This window comes from Boleophthalmus pectinirostris, unplaced genomic scaffold (assembly GCF_026225935.1).
Source record: "Boleophthalmus pectinirostris isolate CB_2022bp ecotype Guang Dong unplaced genomic scaffold, ASM2622593v1 HiC_scaffold_13, whole genome shotgun sequence".
NCBI lineage: Eukaryota > Metazoa > Chordata > Actinopteri > Gobiiformes > Gobiidae > Boleophthalmus > Boleophthalmus pectinirostris.
This window is the reverse complement of record NW_026571036.1, coordinates 31825944-31848109: the sequence shown is the minus strand read 5'-3', so window position 1 is coordinate 31848109 and position 22166 is coordinate 31825944. Positions and strand designations below refer to the sequence as shown.

Below are 22166 nucleotides of genomic sequence, written 5' to 3'. Positions count from 1 at the left end.
CTCATATTGGGTATTAGTCAGTCAGTATGTATCCAGTTTTGCCATAGCAAACTGTAGAGATATGATCTTTCTACCCAACCACAACTCAAAAAATCAACAGCCTTCTCCATTTCAATCAAACATAAATGACATGCTGAGGGTTTTAGGTTTTATTGACCTGGGACAGTCCCAGTTTTTAGCCCTGTGTCCCCTGTCCCATAAGAAATGTCCCAGGTGTCCCTATTTTTGACCAGTTTGATCCCTGACAACAGTATAGAGAGGCATACATTTTCATTTCTTTAGTAAAATAATGAAAACCTTCTTTAAAATTACCAAAACATAAAGAAAATGTGACTATACTGACTCACGTTACTCATAAATGGGCTGAGTGCATAACTATTTCCCTTTATTACTTGTTTCACAATTTTATTATTACCAACCACCAAAGACCAGGGTTGTCCCAATTTTTGATTTTGAAAATGTAGTCACCCTACACATGCTGCTTCATTATCTGATATCTAGTACATTTCAAGCTAAAACAATCATGCATTCAGATGAACTACTGTCCTTTGAAGCAGTTTAGTGAATGAAAATGACTGATTGTAACTTCCATAGTAGTTTGGGGGTAACAGAGCCTCTACTGTATGTGAAGACAAAAGGCAGAGTTTCGGGGGCTTGCTCCTTCCAGTTTTGTCTGGTCAGAGCTGCCCTGCCCCCTGAGACCCATTCAAGTTTAGCTTATCTCCAACACGTAGCCTCATGCATACAGAGGACCCCCCTGCTCTGTCTCCACACCTCTGACCACTTAAATACATTAACATAAGCACAATGACCAATACTGAGGAAAACTACCAGGCTGTCCCTAAAAGTTACACTTACTTTTGAAATAAATACAACATATCTCAGTTGAAGTAGTTTTGAAGAACTGGTTTGGGTTTACTTTCTAGGTCTAGGTTAAGTACATTGGTATGAGCTATAGCAGTGTTTCACATGACACCACAATATTAAATAGATAAAAACTAAAATGAATTTTGTTTAAAGTTGTGCTACACAAAACTGTCTCTTGGGAGCTTTAAACCATGTTATGTTAGTATCTGCTCAAAATATACTTGAACTTGTGTTTTGTTTCATTCACACATTTGAGTAATCCTTTATTAGTCTGTCTACATATAAATGCTTTGTTCCACCTAGTGATGTCATGAAGTGGTAGTTTTCAAGCAAAGAGCAACCTTCTACCTTTTCAGTAGATTTGGTAGAGCTTTTCTAATCTCCACTTTTTAAATTATTATCCAGATGATTCTAGTGATGTGTATGGGGTTTAAAAACCAAGTGGAGCACTCGACGTCACATGACATCACAAGGTGGAATAGTGTTTTCTATTTGAGAGAAGAAATCAGCCTAAATATGCAGGATTTGTGTGTCAAACATGTGTGAATGAAACAAAACACAACTCCAGGTCTGTTTTTAGTGAAGAAACATTATAACATAGATAAGAAAATTAAGGAATATGGGCCATTTAATCAAGAATTGAAGTAATAACTTCTTAACCTATAGAGATAGAATAAAAGATTTACAGTTGGAGTACCTTACCATGCTAGTCCTTTAAGGGGAATTTTGTTTTTAAAAGAGTACCAAGTAGATAATGCAACGTACACACCTTAAGCAAGACAAAACAAACTCATTTGTATGTCGGCCAATAGTTTATTGACATCAAGCCCTCAGTAAACATCACTACTGACCACATACTGTTAAAGAATACAAAAAATAAATACCAAACTACAGTCCGCCCAGCTAAACCCCACAGCGTTTGGTACATCTGCGCAAAATAGACAGCCAGGTAGTTCAGAAAGGTGTATACAAAAAATAAAGCTCTTGTTTAACACAGGTTTCAAGTAACAAATTCATGTAAAAAGAACTAAACTGAAGAGTGCAAACCCATGGAACATTTGTAGTGTGACAAATGATCAGTGCAAGTGATGTGAAGGTAAAGAAGTTAATTAAAAGCAACTTGTTTCGGTGCATTTCGTGAAACTGGAAAATAATGTGTACATTCAAAAACACCATTGTGAACAGTGAACTCATATTTTGATTAGGAAAACCATTAACAAAATACATAACAGCAATTACAATCATAGCACAATGAAAACCAAGTATTACTTAGCATTGACTTAAGTGTACACTAAAAAAAACATGAAATTAAAATGACTTCAGTACAAAATTTAAATTTGTTGCTGTACTTTTGACCAGTTTAAATGTATTTACTTAATTTAACTTAACTTTTTTCCAATTATATTTCTATTAATTATTCAACCATTGGGAAGAATTGCCAACTAAAAAAAAAAAAAAATCCTTAAAACACCACAAATAGCACATCAACGCCAATGAAGTTCAGCATTCAAGTCATCTCAACCAATTTTGATATTTTTTGCAGTGTACCAAAGAAGGAGCTTGGAATTAAAAAGCAATTATTTTGAGCTGCCAGTTACCTGCCGGGCTACACTGGCGATCAAGATGTAGTTTTTCCAAATTTCTAACTTTTTAAAATCCAGTAATTAAAATTCTCCTTGGGTTGAGGTAGGTAGTTCATAGTTCTCTGGGCATGTATGTACACAGTCTTTTGATCAGTATGGAGTGAATCACGTTTTCTCATCCATGGATCAGTGAAACACCATGGTACAAAGCTCTCTTCCACATGTAGTAAGTAGATCGCGGGGTGTAAGGGAAGTATGAACGAAACTCCTTGAAAGATGGGAAAGACTTCTCCTCAAAACGTTGCTGCAGAAACAATTTCGCTTTGGCCTTGAAGTTGGCCATAGCGACCACATCCAGGCCGTACGTCTGCTCTTCGGCGGGCATCTGGGAGAGAATCGCGGGCTTTGGAAGTGCCATGGAAGAAGCCATGGGTGCCTTCTGGATGTAAGGAGGGCTTTCGAAATATGGTGCCATGTTTTGGTTGATTGGGACCATCTCCGATGGTGCTGTAACCAGGCTTGGAGCAACATTCACAATTTCTTCCGTGCTTGGGACGGGCATATCGGCTGGCAGCTTACTAGCTTTGCCAGCATTTTTCCAGAGCCAGTAGAAGCAAAGAGACATGTTGGGAAATTTCAGTTTGAATTTCGCAGGGGAACACTTGGATTTCAGGATGTAGCATTTGGCAGCGTTCCGGATTTGCTTCTTGCCGATGTACGCCATTCGTAAACTCTTGTTCTTCCTCCTGCAAACTCTTCGTCTAGGCCGGATGGGATTGGAGTTGAAGACTGAGATCATGGGGGAAAAGCGTTTCGGGCTTTGGCTCTTATCGCCATCCGAACCATCATCACTGCTTCCAGCGCTGCCTTTGTAACCACGGCTACACATCATGGCCTCTCTTCTCCAGTTGTAGTAGGTCGATCTTGAGATTCCTGGAAAGTTCCTCTTGAAAATGCGAAAGGGGAACGACGCATTCATCGCGATGCAGTTTTGCAGGCAGCGCTTAGCTTCTTGCATGTTCGCCACATTCTGCGCCCTTTCCGTGTCCGGTTTGCCCATGCTGAGCCCGAACATGCTCGCTACGCTGTCGTGATGCTCAATATCATCATCTTTCGGATCAGGAGAGGACCACGCTTCTTGCTCCGTGCTTTCTCCTGGACTTATCTCACCGGAGGAGGAAGACACGGAAAAATGGCCGCCGGATTTGAGCAGCTCTTGCTTCCAGTTGTAGTAAGAAGAACGTGAAATCTCTGGAAAAAACAGCTTGAATTGGTGCAGTGGGATGAGCTTGCCTTCGTTGTAACATGCTTGGAGGAAATATTTCGCCTCATATCGAGCTGTGGACTTCTTGCAATGCTCCTGGGTTTGTCTCTTCCATCTGTAGAAGGTTCTTTTCGTGATGTTATACTTATCTTTCATATTCGGGTAGGTCATTCGCGGTTCGTTGAGTAGCTCGTCACTTTTGGCCGGAGATGCACTAGGATCGCTGATGGGACTTCCGCACGCCATGCTGCTAGTTTGCACCAACGCTACAAAATGATCCGGTCTAAAAATGGACTCTGATTGCAGCTCGCCAGACCACATCACATGCAACGTTTGTATCTCCGAATCCTGTGGCCATGTTCTGGGTCGGATCATGCGGTGGAAGTAAGGCCTGATTTTGAGGTTGAACATGGGGTAGATGGAGAAGATGTTATATTGTAGCACGGAAGCTAACGCGTACACGTGCCACATGTTAGCGTAGGAACCGGGAAAACAGGAAGCTTTCACGTCAGCATCAAAAATAGCCTCCAGGACATTAGCGGGCAGGTTTATCATGTCCTCCGACTCCTCTACACACAGACTGAAGCGCACCGCCTGGAGCATCATTTTGGAGTCGATCATCCCACAGAGGTAGTACCGCTTCCACATGGCCATCTCCACAACCGTGCGAACCTGGACAGCAACAGCAAGGAATATAAGATTATGTGTGTAAGGTTAGGTGAATTAGTGTAATTATAAAAAAAATACACTGTTAAATCCTAAGTCCTACATTATGGCAGATTTTAGCCATGTTAAAGTGTTGTTACATCATCAAAAACATACCTGGAGTTCTGTTTAGTTTCATTCACACATATATGAGTAAAGATTTATTATTAGTCTGTCTAATCTCCAAAGCTCAAAATGTTATGTTCCACTTTGTGATGTCATGATATGGCAGTTTTCAAGTGAACAGCTCCTTATACCGTTAGTTCAATAGAGATTGGCAATTCTAGGGCTGAAATTATTGCTATGATTCCAGTGAAGATTAATGGAGTTTAAAAATGGTGTAGCACTTCCTGTCTTACCACATGACAACACAAGGTGGAACAGAGTGTTTTCTGTTTGAGAGAACTCAGCATAAATATGCAGGGTGTGTGTGTTAAACATGTGTGAAAACAACCGTAAACACAACTACAGGTATGTTTCTAAAAACATATGTTGGAATGAATCAGAAGTTAAAGTAGTCTCAAGATTTTACACTTCTGAAATGAGCACTGAATAAGTGTTTGTATGAGCTGTAGCCTGAATTTACATTTTCTCTGATGTGTAAACATCAAAACTGCCAATGGCTGTTCTCAGTTGATCACTGAAAACATGTGACCACATTGCAGTCACAGCACATTTGCATTACAGTGTAAAGGTGCATTATGTAACTGTTTAGGTGGGGGATGAGCCACCTGCTTGTCTCCATGGAGAGCTCACTGCTTTGCCTAGAATATTCAGCAGTATGGCATTAAACTGATCCAGCTCAGTGGTTTTCAAAGTAACACCTGTTACTGTATACATGCAAGCTGGACACATTTAATGCCATACTGTCAAACATTCTAGGCGTCTCCTTGGAGATAAGACTGTGGCAGACCCTCCACCATAAATGTTATGTAGTGCACCTTTAAACAGTAAATTACAATGTAAAAAAGCTGTGACTGTGATTGCATGCTTCAGTCATTAATTCTTCTGTAAAACGTGAAAACACCTGGTTCCACGTTGTAATGTCATGTGGAGCACTTCACAAGGAGTGCTCCACAGTGTTTTCAAATTCCATGCACCTTCACTTGAATTATTTGGATAATTACAACTTTACTTAACAAAATGTAAAAAAGGTAGCTGTTAACACTACATGATATCACAAGGTGGAACAGAGCATTTGGAGCTCTGGAGTTGTAGACAACCTTCTAATGCAGGATTACTCATACATGTGCAAATGAAACAAAACCAGGTAAGTTTTTGATGAGGTCACAACATTCTGATATGGCTTAAAGCTCTTAAGAATCAATAGTGTGTAATATAGGACCTTCCATAACCTAATTAACAATTTCGAAGTTCAATTATTTTTATTATAGACTAAAATTACTGAATATAAAGCAAAATAAAAGAGAAAATAACCACCAGCTCCTTACCTGTAGCTCCAGGCTAAGTCCTGTGCTCCCCACTAGCAGCATACTGACTGCATCAAACAGCATGTTGCCCTCTCCTCTGCAGCTCAAGGGCAGCAGACCTCTGGGCGCATCAGACGGGTACAGCCTGTGGGCCAGAGAATCTACCCCGGCCCACTCAGGTACATCCAGACAGGGGGAGGGCGGCAGGGGGAATGAACCCAGCACCGGAGACACATTCTGGGCTACTTTGGTGAGAGCGGCCAGGCCCGTGAGCTCCGTGGCCTCCTGGAGCTCCCCCAGCACAGACACAACCACCTCACTCCGCTCAAGCATGCTGGCAATGAGATGAGACTGGAACAGATAGAGGTGTATGGAGTTTATAATCACACAAGGCGGTTTACATAGTTTTTATGTATTCTGCTACATTTTTCATAAAATTTAAAAGGGACTATATTATGCTATTTTCTGATCTATGTTAAAATGTTGTTTCCTCATCACAAACAGACATGGAGTTGTGTTTTGTTTCATTCACACGTTTAAAATAGAAATCCTGCATATTTAGTTCTTCCCTTAAACAGAAACGTAGAAACAAAAGGAAGCTGTTATCTTTAAAACTACTGCTTCATGACATCACAGGGTGGAACAGAGCATTTTCATATTTGGTCAGACAAATAATAAAGGATTACTCAAACGTGTGAATGAAACAAAACTCAATTCCAGGTATCATTTTAAAGGAGGTAACAGCATTCGAACATGACTTAAAATCTCAAAAGAGTCAATTTTGCGTAATACAGGGCCTAGACAAGATAAACAAGAACAAGCAATGAAGAAAAGCTGTTAAAGAGCACTTTCAACTAGATTTAGGCTAGTAATGGAATGGAATGGAAGGCTATATTCACTTTTGTACTCACCAAACTCGAACTGGGACTTAAACTGGAAACTCCACATTGACTAGATCAGGACTAACCAGGGGCCAAGGCCAAACCAGGACAGACTAAAGTGAATAATAGACAGTAACTTTCATTCGGGGTTTTCATGTATTCACTTTAACTACGAGTCCTCCAGTGGAAAGGACTATGGACGGCTGTAAGTTTACAAATAGCAGCACAGCATTGAATTTTATTATATAGAGTGAGTTCGCTTTAGTGTATTTAATTAAATATAATAATATTAGGTATTTTGGATGCATATGTACATTCACTTTAACAATGAATCGTAGTAACTCAGAAAACCTGGTTGTGCTTACTTTAAAAAAAAAAGCACATTAAGTTTAATCAGGCCTAAGTTTAGTTCACTAGATATTAGGCAATTATATTAGACCATATCAACTAATTCATACACTTTGCAAAAGGTTTGTCAAAGTTATATCACTGACCTACTTAAAATGAGTCAAATATCAGGAGTTTAACAGTGTGCAAGTACCCGTATGTACAAATGTAAACAGCTTTGGAGAGAATTAAAGCTAGTGGGTGCAAATATATGATTATGATCTAATGCAGTTAATTATAAATTAGACAACATGACAAAGTTATATTAAAAAGGACTTCGTGACATGTTTGGGTAAGTTAAAAACACTTAGCCTACAATGTAATTCCTGCAGGATCCTTGGAAATTACGCAAACGAATTTAGCTTGCACAGATTGGAATAGCAGCACTGCCAAAACTACAACCTAGCTAAGTTAAGTTTAAGTTTTATCATGATTTTAGTAAAATTAGCTTCCAATCTAATCTAACTTTTTGTAGGCTATTTAAAACATGGAAAAAAACGTAGCTAAAAAGGACTATTTACACTTAAAAAAATAATAAAAAGAAACTAGGTCTGATGTTGCTTTAGTTGAATCTACTCAAATAAAGTGACGTGTTCTTAATTTAAGTCATTTTAGCTTTTACAGTGCGAGGACCTAACGTAACAATGAACCAGGTGTTTAAATGACTCCAGTCCATTAACTTTAACGCTACTCACCGGATTCTCCAAAAACAGCAGCGTGCGTCCGCGAAAAAAAAACAACTTTATATTCCCCAAAAAGGACAGAGCTTAAAACAAATCACACGTTATTATTATTATTATTATTTAGGTTGTTTTTTTGTTTAAGTCCAAAGAGGAGTTTAGTCCATGGTGTTCGTCGCTCCACAAGTGCTTTCTACCGCGACGCGCTGCGCCAGGTCGCTCGGTGCTCCGGTAATAAGCCGCGCCTCCTTCAGGAAATCATCGATCTGCTATTCGCTATTCTGTTTTTTGTTTTACGCATCGAAACACCATCCCTGCCCCCCTCTTTTTCTATCTCTATCTGCTCCCTCATCCCCCCTCCTCCACCTCGGGTCGCTCTGGCCAGGGTCAATTTCAATGTGAAATCAAGTGGGAACAAAAGCCACTGGTTCTGACACGTACGGGATAAAAGAACGACCGTGTAGCTCTGCAGGTACCGCTCAATGTGGTGTTAGTAACAACTTTATGTTTGTGTTTGTCAATGAAAGCTCCACTTCCACGATTTAAATTCAAGGTTACTGTCAAGGGCCTGGAGAGATGCGCAAACTGGCCACTATTAAAACAAGTTTGCGTCTCTATTTTGATAATGACGCGTTAGATTATGACTGCGAGGTGGGAGAAGAGTCCATACTTTTACTCCTACTTTGAGGTGCATTGTGTAACTTTTCTGTTGGAGGGTCTAGTGGAAATGTTATTGCTTTGTGTTGAAAGTTTCCCAGCATAGTATTAATTAAACCTTTCTATCTTCATGGAGACCAAATCAGACCAAGTTACAGTGGAGAGGCCTGTTCTTTTAAATGCTTTTGAGCTATAAAACCATCTGCAATTTAATAAATGCAAGGTAGAGCTGTTTGGTGTCATACTGTGGAACATTCCAGCAAAGGAAAAAGTTACATAGTGCACATTTATGTAATATACTTGACAGTGTAACAATACTTATCTTTAGTATAAGTTTTGGTTACTGTTCCCACTTGAATTTGTGGATTGCTGAGGCAGACAGAGATAGAGTGGCTCTCCTCCCTTCTCTCTCCCTTCCTCCCTCCTTCTCTTCCTCATTCTGTCCCCTTCTCTCTCTCCTCTCTTTGCTGTATCACTTTTTACACCTCTGGTACTTGCGTTCCTTTTGCAGGATTTGGGTGATCAAGGCCTTTTGTTGATCATGGCCCCAGCCCCCATTGTCTTCTACTGTACCGGGTCTATGCTCACACATCCTTACACTCACCACTCACCAGGGGCCCTCGGCATTTGGCCCCCCGCTCCTCCAACCAGACGCAATGGTGCCTCGAGTCAGTCAATCAGATACTTCCCCATCGTCAATGTCAACAAACTAAATACAAAGCCACTATGAGGTATTTAATGACATCTTAAAGGTCCTATATTACACAAAATGGACTCTTGTGAGCTTTAAGCCAAGCTTAATCAATATAATCATCAAAATCATACTTGGAGTTGTGTTTTGTTTCATTCACATGTTTTGAGTAATCCTTTATTATTATTATTAGTCTGTTTACATCTCTAAAGCTCAAAGTGATCTGTTCCAACTTGTGATGATGAAGTGCTAGTTTTCAAGTTAACAGCTACATTTATACTTTAGTTCAGTAGAAATGAGCAATTCCAGGGCTGAAATTATCCATGATAATATGATTCTAATGAAGGTGTATGAACTTTGAAAACACAGTGGAGCGTTTCCTGTATTAACACAAAATATCACAAGGCGGAGTGTTTTTTATATTTTTATATGAGAGAAGAATTCATCAGGGTATGCCGGGTTTTGTGTTAAACATTTGTGAATGAAACAAAATTGCAGTTTTTCTGAGGAAATATATTCCACCTGTTCCACCTGGTGATGTCATGTGGTGATACAGGAAGTGCTCCACTGTGTTCTTAAGGTTCATACACCTTCACTAGATTCATTAGGATAATTTAGAATTTATAACTCCTGCTGAACAAAAGGTAAAAGTAGACATCAAAGGTGGAGTAATAATAAAGAGTTATTCAAACATGTGTAAATGAAACAAACCCAACTCCAGGTCTGTTTTTGATGAAGTAATAATATTATAACTTAGTGTAAAGCTCACAGGAGTCGATATAATAATATATAAAATGTTTAATAGGTGGATAACATTTTTGCACCTGCAGGATTCCACAGAACAAAATATAAAGTTGAAGAATTTTACATTTTTGCTCTTTCTTGGTTTTGTTTCTTTTCAAATCTTTAAACTTTAATCACTGCTGGTTGTAAATGAATGCTTTGTCACATCTTTAAGTAGCATAAACATCCCTTTATTTTGTACTGCATTTTAAATACAATTCCACTGTTTGTTTACACTTCAGACTTCTCCAAGCAGTTAGAAGAGATAGAGATGGCACTCCCACTGCTTTTGTCTTTGATTGTGAATGCCCCGTCCTCAGATCTATACAAGGAGTCTTTCTTCCAGTCACTCCTCCTCTTCCCCCTCTCCTCGACCATCACACTAGCTTTAGGTGTGCAGATGAGTTTAGCTGCGCTGCACTGGCTCTATTTAAGATGCTAATGTGGTACTCCAGGCCCAGAGACGGCGGTCTATCGCATACGGACGTGTTTTCAAAGTGGGTGTGGTGTGTTTGGGATGTGTACTCTGTTTACACTGATACTACGCACTTAAGAGCTGTTAAATGTCATACTGTGGAACATTTCAGGCAGCGCAGTGACATATCCACAGAAACAAGCAGGTTCATTATTATATGCCACGAAATTGTTTCCGTGGAGATATCATTGCTTTGCATAAAAGGTTTCACGATATGGCATTAAACTCATCAATGTTGTTTATTCAATCACAAATGTTTTATTGCTCAAAAATACATGTGTTCCTACCGAGAGTTCACCTCTCCACTGATCACCTTTAAGATTTTACTAATCACTTTTAAACCTAAAAACAAGGCATTTTTTTGGTTTAAAATTTAAGAAATAGGAAATTCCATAACCGTTACCTAGCCATACACACAAAAATGTATTATTTGAGAAATAAAAATAGAATAAAACACCAGAATTTTGTTCAAATAATTGTTACGTATTCAGCATATATTGTGTTTATTATACCCATGTATGGATTTTGGACTTTTAAACTGAAATTGAACTCTACTTCTCTGTATTTCCTGTGTTTTTCTTAATCATATTTTTCTTCACAAAGTGCTTCTTGGTTGGTGGAAAACTATAATTTATATTTACAACATAGATTATCTCATGAAATTAAGTCAAAATGAGATCATCATCATAATACATTTAAAGATTTGTCTGTAAATTAAGCAAAATACTAGAAGTGTCACATGTACTGCAGTTATTATAGTTAATTTACACATCTGTATAGTGATGTCCTGTTGCATTTTTTATTATTTTACACATTAATAATTTGTGCTAGGATGCAAGTGGATGTTTTTGTCAAGAATACTTAGATGTAGGCAGTATCGACGCAGGATTCAGAGGGCCCTAAGCAAAATTCACCTTGGAGTTTCTCACCACTAAACTACAAATTATTTCCATTTTAACAACATAGCAATCAGCTAGTCACCAATCACTTTTATTAACAATATCAAATAGTTAGAAACACTAAAGGTGAAAAAAACAAACAAAAACAAAACATTGTGTAAGTCCTCCCGCAGAACTGAAAAATATTGCAACCTTTTTCATTATTTGCAATATATTTTGAGGGGCTCTTGGGGGCCCTCTGGTGGCCCTCGAAGCCCTAAACAGCCACTTAGTCCACCTTTGACTCTAAATGATAATGAACACTGTAGGAGCGAAGAACAGGAGTAACCACAAGAACACTATACCAGCATTGGACAGGGGTGTGTGGAAGTCCTCCCCCAGTTTTTTCCTGTTTCTGATTAAATCGAAACTTGTTTAACTGGTTTGAGTGTCCCAAAATTTTTCATTATTTGCAATACATTTTAAAATCTTCTGGGGGCCGTCCGCTGGCTCTAAAAGCCCTTAACAGCTACTTAGTCCACTTATTGACTTATTCGTCCCCACCCACTTTTAACTCTTAATCCTGATGAACTGCAGTTTCACAGTCTTTGTGGTGTCACTTCTGATTAATTAGTTTCAATGGAAAATTTTTAGAAAAGTTTTACAGCTAAAATCTGATGTAAAGTAGGTTGATTTGTGCAAAATGTTCAATGTCCATAGTCCAGTCCAGTTGACAGAATTGAATTTCTTTCCTTTGCTGTGGAACCTACCTAGATGACTCAGGGATTTCACAAACTTCAAAGTTCATGTAGTCCAAATAGAATTTATTTACTGTAAAGTAAAATAATTCAACCCCACTGATGATGGCGATGTCCATGGCAACTTCCATAATAACGTGGGTAGGGCCCAAGATGGAGGCCTTCTGTTTGAGTTGGATGATCTTGAGCCTGGATCTTGGTTTTGGGAGTAGCTAATAGTATCGTACACTGGCGTAGATCGTGGGCTCATAGTCAGACACAGGAGCTCTGTCTGAAGAGTTGGGGAGTATCACATCGGCATAGACCACCTCCTCTGAATCCAACACCTGAAAACATCACAATACATACAGTAACACTGCATTCACTCACATACATATCTACATTAGCACTTAAAAGGATCAATACTTGGTGAGGTTTTGACATATTAGGCCTAGATTATTTGACTGGAAAATAATTCTCAGTTATATTTTAAAGGCCCTTTATTACACAGAATTGAGCTTTAAGCCATGTTATAATGTTGTTGTTATGTTATGTTTCATTCATACATGTTTGAGTCACCCTTTATTATTAGTCTAGTTACATCTCCAAAGATCAAGATGCTCTGTTCCACCTTGTGATGTCATGAAGCAGTAGTTAGCAGCTGCTTTCTAACTTTTGCTCCATACAGAAAGGTAATTCCAGGGCTGAAATTATCCAGATGGTTCTTATGAAGGTATATAGAGTTTAAAAGCACAGTGGAACACTTCCTAACACATGACATCACAAGGTGGAACAAAGTGTTTTCTGTTTGGCAGAACAATATGTCTATCTTAACTGGTAAGAGCGTTTTTCCACTGATCCTCTCCACATAAAAAAAACATCACAGGTTGAGCGGTCAGATCCCCTAACCCACAGGTTGGTGGTGTGATTCCAGCTTCCACTGATGAAGGCTGCCGTTGTGTCCTTGGGCAAGACACTTAACCCACCTCGCCCTAGTGTCTGTGTATACTGGTGAATGGGTAAGTGGTTCTTTGTTGTAAAGCGCTTTGAGTGCCTTGACAGTGGAAAAGCGTTATATAAATACTATTTAAATCTGCAGAGTTAGTGTATTAAACTTGTGTGAATGAAACAAAACACAACTCCAGGTCTGTTTGTGATGAGGAAACAACATTTTAACAGATCAGAAAATAGCCCTTTTATACTCAGTCACATTATGGGGACCTTATGTTTTATGGTGACCAAAAATATCAGGTCCCCTTGAGGTAAATCCTTCAATATAACATCAACAACAGGTTAACATATATTTTAGGTTAAGTTTATAAGGTTTAGATTAATAAAGAAAGAAGAAGGACTGTGTACATTTTCTGATGGAGAGTCTGTAGTCTATGGTTTTACACTCACCTTTTTCGCATTTATTGCCAAAAATACTTGATTCAGTATAATCTGTATGATGATTACTCAGTTTTATGTTATTTTGTGTGACATTTCAAGTGTGCTTTTTTAGAGTAGTACTTTGTGTAGTAAAATACTTGTACTTACATAGATTGGTGTTGTTGTGGGAGACTCAATGGATGTCCGCGTATCTGCACAGAAACAATATAATACATTATAATACAGCTTTGTTAGATCATTAAATGTTGCGTATTGTTGCAAAATGGACTTTCAGCTTTAAATCATGTTATAATGTTGTTATCTGTTCAAAAATATACCTGGTGTTGTGTTTTGTTACAGTTACACGTATTTGAGTAATTATTTATTATTAGACTGTCTGCATCTCCAAAACTCAAAATGCTGTTCTACCTTGTGATGTCATGTAGTGGTAGTTTTCAAGTCATCAGTGGCCTCTAGTTGTGCAATAATGGGAAATTTCAGGGCTGAGATCATCCAAATGATTCTAATGAAGGTGTATGGAGTTTAAAAGCACAGTTGAGTACTTCCTGTTGGTAAACTGATCACAAGTGAGTGTTTTCTGTCTGAAAGAAGAACTCAGGCTAAATATGCAGTGTTTGTGTGTTAAACTCCAGGTATGTTTCAGATGAGGAAACAACATTATAACATAGATCAGAAAGTTGCACATTATAAGCCCTTTTAAGGTGTCTGTAAAAAGGCAGTACAATTCAATTGTTATGTTTTATTTTTTTAAACTGAGATTCAATAATCTAAAATGGTCTTTGGGATTTTAATTTTTAACTCTTCCAGACCTAAGGGCATTTTTAGTACATTTGTACTTGCCTGGATTTTTTTGCTATCAAAACTCCCCCTTTTAACCCCTAATGAAGTGTTAAACATCCTTGCTTTCATTATAGCCTGTTTTTTTCACAATCTGCTGCTGTAGTTCTGCCATATGGCAAATAAAATTGACCCTCTTTCATAGAAAACACACAGCAAACATGTATAATGTTAATTTAGGGCCTTAGCTACAAAATGCATAATATCAAGTCTGTAAGTAAACTAAAAATATCTTTATTGCCTCAAAAAAATAAATAAATAAAATTAAATAAATAAAAAAAATAAAAAAGTGCAATGGCCCCATGACTTTACTGGTGTCATGGAAACAGCTGGTGTCAGGTCCAGGACACAGAACCACATCACTTCTTGTATTTCCATGGGGTTTATTACATTTGGATTTGTACATTTTGAGTGAAATAAACCTTTCATATAAAAATAGAAAGGGATACACAATTATGCAGACAAAGACGTGTAATTTGCCATTTATTTGAGAAATAACTGCGTAGCAGCTTTTTCAATTGTTACAAACACAAACTCTCAGAGCAGTCGACCATTTTGTCTCACTACACTCTTTTTCTATCTTTTCTATCTTTTATGCACAGTTATAAAAAATATATTCCCAAATATTGTGGACAATACCATCGGTCTAGAAGGGTTAAAGTAAAATTTTATATCTTTATGTTCAATAAATTCATATTAAAAGGCATTTTCTTTGTTTTAATAAGAAAAAAAACGTGATCAAAACAAAAGATAGAAGTTTTTGCCAAAGCCCTAGTGAAGTGTCTTGCTCAAAGCCACAACAACAGCGGGTATTGAACCAACCATTTTCATGCAGCTATACCATCTTTTACATAACTCTTACATCTCTTACATTAAATAGATCATGTTTTGTCATGTTGTGGTCGGGTTAAAAACACAGAAGCAGCCCTTTCAACACAGAGTTACAAAAGTCAAACGTATGCTCAATGTATGTACAAAGCTCTGGCACAAGTTCATGTACGCAATCACACTGTGCCTATAGACGTACATATATATACGTGGGTTTATATCTGATGATACTTTGTAGCTGATGTCATCAGTTTCCTAGGGCTGTGGTGCTAACTGTTGGCACTGCTCTGTCTGAAGCTCTGTTACTCAAATTCGACTTCATCTGATCTTTATTTTAAAACAATCTGACCAGAAACAGAAAGTACTGATTTGGTTGGAATTACAACAACGATCATTTGTGCGTTTAAACAAGTCTCTCACACATAAAATTAGTCACAAGTTCGCCAGCATTAGTCAACAATTTTTCACTTGGTTTTTCACCTTTTTTGTTGAAAATCAAACACCTGAACAGGTCGATCACAGACTCCCAAAAATGTATTGTTTAAATTACAACTTTTAGTCAGCGTTTCCTTATGTGTGCATTGAGTCTCCATGGTAACTGATGAACATCCCACCAATAACTACATGTAGAACTCCCCAGCGTGATGTCACTGCGAAGTATCAATAGGTGACATTTTGAGGACTATTTCCTTTCAAATGATGGGATATTTAGTTTTAAATTGTTAATTGTTATGGCAACTGTCCTATTTTATTTTATTTTATTTTTATGGCAACTGGTCTAAAGTGTTCTGTTTTTTTTTATCATTCTGAAACCTAAACTTTTTTTTTTTTTTTTCACCTGGGTCCCATTCACAAATTGAATATATTAGCCTTATATAATTTGTTCAGCCATCAAGGTGGCACTTACTGTATGGTTGTCGGCTTGTCTCCATGGAGACGCAGAGTGTGGCATTAATCTGATCTCTCTCCACAGTAAAACCATCAATCATTTAATACATTGCAGGAAAGGCTATTCATGAGTTTCACCTTCCTCTTCTATAGTGCCACTTTGAGAATGATTGACCATTCATATATGTCATTTTGTTTTGTTACTTGCCATGGCGACAGTCCAGACTTTCTATCATTCAGAAACCCATGGATAACCTAAACCTTAAAAGCGTAATGAAGCTAAACTCACGTCTCGCTCTTCTCCTGTTCAGGATAAACGCTGCAGCTGCCACGAGCACCACAGCACAGAGCGCCCCCACTGCTGGACCCACCACGGAGACACGGCCAGACTGGGCTCCACCATCACCACCATCACCTACAACACAAGTATCACGCATCTTCACCTTCACCATCTACAACACAAGTATCATTGATCTTTATTTAGAGTTATACAGTAGAGTAGAAAAGAAGGGAAGTATCTCTTTATTATACGATACACAATGCACAGCCCAACCTCAGATGTACTAACTGCTCATATATTTTGCAAACTATTGTAAATGGTCATGGTCACATTTTTATACAGCGCTTTTCCACCGTCAAGGCACTTGAAGCTCTTTACATCAAAGAACCATTCACCTCTTCACACACACATTCATACACCAGTTTATGCAGACACTGGGGGCGGGGGGCAAAGGACACAACAACAGTATTCTTTCAGCTGAATCGCACCGCAAACCTGTAGGTCAATGGATCTGATCCGATGTCAAGAGCAGGATTTAAACCTCCAACCACATGTGAACTGTTCTATGTCGTTACTTACTGTGATTCTGTGTACAGTAAAGCACTTTGAGTTGTCTGTGTGCATGAAAAGTGCTCTAAAAATAAAACTGACTTGACTAACTTGATATTTAGTCCATTTTTATCAGTATAACTTTAGTCTAAACTGACTCTTATGTTATTTAGTGGTAGGTGAATTTGCACTAGACACAGGGAGCAAAAGAGGAGACCAAAATGAAAACAGTAGATAATAACACAGGACCTGAATATGACTTGACTTGGAAAATATTGTATGTGATATGTGCTGTTCATAAAACACATGATTTGTATGTGTGCAGGTCAGGGGCAGGGAGCCATAGTTAGGCCTGTGAAATTGCATGTGAGAACACTGCTCCCTATGGGTGAGTAAAGTGATTACTTTCTTTGATGTTCTATGGATCTTACCTCCTAACCAGGCTGGCGCCATCTAATGCCTCAATTTCATTTCTCTCCAGTGGCTAGGTCAGGAATCAGATCACGTTATATGGTTCGCAAAAACCCCAGAAGTGCGAGTTCAGGCACCAGCCAATCAGAGAAGAGACAGAAATTCTGTGTTGTCAACGATTCCCAAGATCGAGGATTTAAAGCCGGAACAAAGAGAATGTTTGGTGAATTTCATCAAGGGTAAAGACATTATTGCCCTTCTTCCTATGGGATTTGGGACAATCTTAATACACCAGTTAGCCCTGTTAGTAGCGCATTACATATGTCACGAACAAATAGCAGCGATTGGTTAAATAAAGTAAAGTACCCACCTACCATCGAGGGAACGAATACTAATACTGCGAGGTCAGACAGTTTCTATGAAGTGAAACCAGCTGATGAATCAGGCTAGAAGAAAGGTGCTCTAAAAATAAAACTGACATAACTAACTTGACATTCAGTTCATTTTTGTGAGTATAAATGTAGTCCAGTCTGACTCTTACGTTATTTAATGAGAGGTGAATTTGCACTAGACACGGGGAGCAAAACACTAGATAAGACTTAACTTAAAATATTGTATTCGATATATGCTCTTCAGAAAACACACTTTGTATCTGTGCAGGTCAGGCAGGAGCAGGGAGCCATATTTTGGCCTGTGAAATTGCATGTGAGAATACTGCCCCCTGTGGGTGAGTAAAGTGATTGCTTTCACTGGTGTTCTATGTTCTTACCTCCTGGTTGTGGCCGTGGTACGAGTCCTCTTCCCATCCCTGTAAGAGCTGCACAAAACAAAACCAAAATGTTAAGATATTCATAAAACAAGATCACTTGAAATGAATGTTGAAATCACTTGAATTCATGATTCTTGAATTGAGAGGTTTTGGCAAAAGTAAGCTTGTACAGTACAGTTCTTCTCTCAAATGGAAAACACTCTGTTCCACCTTGTGATGTCATGTCATGATACAGAAAGTACTCCATTGCGTTTTTAAACTCCTTACACCTTCACTTGTATCATTTTAGCAATTTCATCCCTGGAACTGCCAATCTCTAATGAGCTAAAAGTAAAATGTAGCTGTTAACTTGAAAACTACCACTACATGACATCACAAGGTGGAACAGAGCATTTTGAGCTTTGGAGATGTAGACAGACTAATAATAAAATGTTGTGTGAATGAAACAAAACACAATATATGCTTTTGAGGATGTACAAACATTTTAACATGACTAAAATCAAGAGTCAAGAGTTTTGTGTAATATAAGGTCTTCAAATTGGGTCAACACATATTTTTTTTGAGTGCATTTACTTTCTGAGTTCATGTAATTTTGCCTTCTGTAGATTCATGCACATGAAACAACACCACACAAAAAGCAATATGTAGGTAAGTTAAAATGACTTAAATTAAGAACATTTACTTTATTTGAGTAGATTGACCAATGGATTAAGTGTGATTTTATTAATTCAAGCAACATTGTATTTTGTTTCTTGTTTCTTGCAAAGAGTCGTCGTTTTTCTTGTCTTAAGTGTAGCGAGATGTATTTTCATATTTTATAGCGCAACTTTTCTGGTGGGTGGTCCTTCACCTGCTTGTGTCCATGGAGATGTTACTGCTTTGACTGGAATGTTTCACAGTATGGCATTAAACCTGTTTATCATCATGGAAACCAAAACACACCAAGTTGCAAGTCAAATCTGTGGAGAAGCAACCTCGTTCACAGTCAAAATGTCTTTTTTTGTTTTTCTAGGTATTTTTGAGCTGTAAAACCACCTGTAGTTTAATAATGCAAGATAGAGCTTTTTAATGTCATACTGTGGAAACTTTCAGACAAAGAAATGACGTCTCCGTGGAGAAAAGCATTAACGGTTCCTCCACCAGAAAAGCTGAGCAGATAAAGATTTCATTTTTTGCAGTATTATTTTTACTCACTTTGCAATTTCACGATGATCTTCTCTGATGTCCAAGTTTGATCACTGACTTTGCTAAACACTTAAAAGTTGCATTTTTGGAGCTTTGGAGCGTCACAGTCAAGCTAACATCACACAGAGAGTTTTTCATTATTCGATACTCAGATCCGTCTTCTATTGAATTCTCATTGTCATCCACCCACTTCACTGAAACAAGCTGGCGGGACTGTGTAGAGCAACTGAATCTCGTTAAAGAACTTATCTTAACACATTGTAAAGTGATGTTTTGGCCTGGTTTTGTGTTAATGATTCTGTTTGGGGTAAAAGTTGAACAGTTAGCTCCCAAATTGGACTGGTTTTTCCAACAAACATTAGTTAGCTGTTGGTTGAAAGATTGGAGTGGCAGATAGCAGTTTGAGTTGTCCACCTCAGCAGAATTCACTTCTATTTGTCCATTACTGATAATAGCAATGTTGGCACTTCCAGCTCTCCATCTCTGAAAGCAGACGGTGTTCTTGCACGTGTATTTAATGCGGTATCCAAAAGAATCAGCAGCACCTATGGAAGAATAAATGGACATGCCCAGTCAAAAGTTTGGACACACTTTTATCTGTATTTGTCTTCTTTATTTTCATGATTATTTACAGTGTAGATTTTCACTGAAGGTGACGTCATCAAAAATATGAATGGACACATAAGAATCATAGTAAACTATACATAAATACAAAAATAAAATCTTTGCTTTGAGCCCTGGTTTGTACTTTTGGCATTTTTTGACCCTGATGAGTGCAAAACATTTCAAGAGGCCAAGGGTTTGCAGCAACTTTCTTTGAGCAATATTATGTTTATACTATTCAGGTTTTTTTTTTTTTTTTGGATACAGAATTCAGTATATCTGGCTTCATATATTTCATGTATCCTGTATGTATTGTAAATAAAATGTAGAAAGTAGCAAAACATAAAAAAAAAAATTGGTGAGTCGAGTCCAAACTTTTGACAGTGTATTATAAAATATTACACACACACAGTAAAAATAGATACATAAATACAATTATTTGGGAAGTTCTCACTAGATTTTTGACTATTATTTTACTAATCTACTTTAATTACATTTCTTTCATTTCTTTTCATTTATTCAATTACAGATATTGATGAGTTTCATTAAAGCCACAGTATGTAACTTTTAAGACAAAAAATTATGAATAAAAGGTACATTGTTTCCATTTTGGTTGTACTTGAAATGTTCCTGTAATCTTCCACAATATGGCATATGTCTAGCTCTATGGAGAATGTTCCAAAGTGTGGTTTTAACTTTCAAGCATGTAATCACGCATTTGATTTTCCACATCCAGGAAGTTACATACTGTATCTTTAAACTGACAAACCACAAAAACAAAATGTTTTAAACCCTGCAAGGCATGAAACAAGTCATGGAATCTCTCCCAAAAAAGGTCGACTGCTCAAATCAGCCATTCCATAATATTCATTCCCTAAGGAGCTCTACAGGGACCACCCACTTACATTTCTCATTTATTTTCCCATAGCCTTTAAGAAAAATAATATTAAAGGTCTTTTGTTATGCCAAATTGACTCTTGTGAGCTTTAAGACATTTTATAATGTTACCTCATCAAAACATACCCGGAGTTCTGTTTTGTTTCATTCACACATGTTCGAGACTTTCTACATCTTCAAAGCTCAAAATGCTCTACTCCACCTTGTGATGTCATGAAGTGGTAGTTTTCAAGTTAACAGTTACAGTTTGTTTAGTAGACGTTGGCAATTCCAGGTCTGAAATTATCCAAATGATTCCAGTGAAGATGTATGGAGTTTAAAAACACAGTGGAGCACTTCCTGTATTACCACATGACATCACAAGGTGGAGAGGGGTGTTTTCTGAGAAGGACTCTACTTAAAAATGCAAGGCTTGTGAGTTAAACATGTGTGAATGAAACAAAACAGTAGATCAGAAATCAGGACCTAGAATTTGATTGAACACCTGTTTCTGAAACTTTAGGGAGCGCTAAGTTATAAAGCATTTTGCATTGTTTTTAAATGTGCTTTTTTGGAATTAAAGGTGCATTGTGTAACTTTTCTGGTGGAGGGTCGTCAAATGCTTTTCACCTTGGAGATGTTATTACTTCATCTGGAACGTTTGACAGTATGGAATTAAACTTTTCTATTTTCATTGTGACCTAACTAGACCAAGTTACAGGTCAGGGCTGTGGAGAGGCGACACCGCTCACAGTCAGAATGTCTGTTTTTCTAGGTATTTTTTGAAACTACATGTAGTTAAATAAATGTAAGGTAGAGCTGTTTAATGTCATACTGTGGAACATTCCTGGCAGAGCAATGACGTATCCATAGAAACAAGCAGGTGACAGACCCCAACCAAAAAAGCTATAGTTCACCTTTAAAACAGCCGTGTTATTGATATTAGTTAGCACATGCCTGGTTAGTCTCCATGATCCATTTGTCTATGGGACAAATGAATGGAAATTGTACTTCCTGAACCAGAGAGGGCAGTCACTGTGGAGCTCTATAATGCAATGAAAGTATAAAAGATTAAAATGTTACTTACAGTTTAGAATGCACAATAGCAACAGGTGGAGGATCAGTGGAGCCATCATATTTAGAAATGAGATGAAATGATTCACTCTTGAGATTCTCGTCAAACTTTCTTGGTCAACTTCCTGCGTCTGTAACATCCCCTTCATATGTGTGTTTGTGCGTAAAAAAACAGAAGAATTTGTTTCGTCATGAACAAAGTACACTGTGTAACTTTTTGGTTGAGGGTCCCTCACCTTCTTGTTGCTATGACTCTGTCTGGAATGTTCCACAATATGACATTAAACAGCTCCACTTTACATTTACTCAATTACAGGTGTTTTTATAGCTCAAAAATACCTAGAAATACAGACATTCTGACTCCACACGTCTGACCTGTAACCTGGTCCAAGTTACACAATGTACCTTTACTGTAAATGTGCATTGCAGTGTTTGTGGAGGAAATTATGGGACTTA

General features: G+C 37.9%; 1 protein-coding gene across 2 annotated transcripts; it reads right to left on the bottom strand.

Moving 5' to 3' along the window:
- Positions 1-1661: 1661 nt before the first annotated feature.
- Positions 1662-9084, bottom strand: vrtn (vertebrae development associated). 2 transcript variants are annotated; one of them, XM_020933680.2, is made up of 3 exons: positions 7813-9084; positions 5871-6200; positions 1662-4386 (listed from the first exon to the last, which is right to left on the bottom strand). In XM_020933680.2, exons 2-3 carry the CDS (start codon positions 6180-6182, stop codon positions 2626-2628), a joined length of 2073 nt encoding a protein of 690 aa, XP_020789339.2. In that variant the 5' UTR covers positions 6183-6200; positions 7813-9084; the 3' UTR covers positions 1662-2625. The 2 variants fall into 2 exon arrangements, with proteins under 2 accessions (XP_020789339.2, XP_055005095.1); XM_055149120.1 differs by lacking the exon at positions 7813-9084 and adding an exon at positions 6761-7076.
- Positions 9085-22166: the final 13082 nt, after the last annotated feature.

Coding starts and splice junctions, on each gene's coding strand:
- vrtn (XM_020933680.2), bottom strand. CDS start 6,182: ATGCTTGAGCGGAGTGAGGTGGTTGTGTCTGTGCTGGGGGAGCTCCAG. Junction 4,387..5,870: donor GACTTAGCCTGGAGCTACAG/GTAAGGAGCTGG, acceptor GTTGCTGTCCAG/GTTCGCACGGTTGTGGAGAT.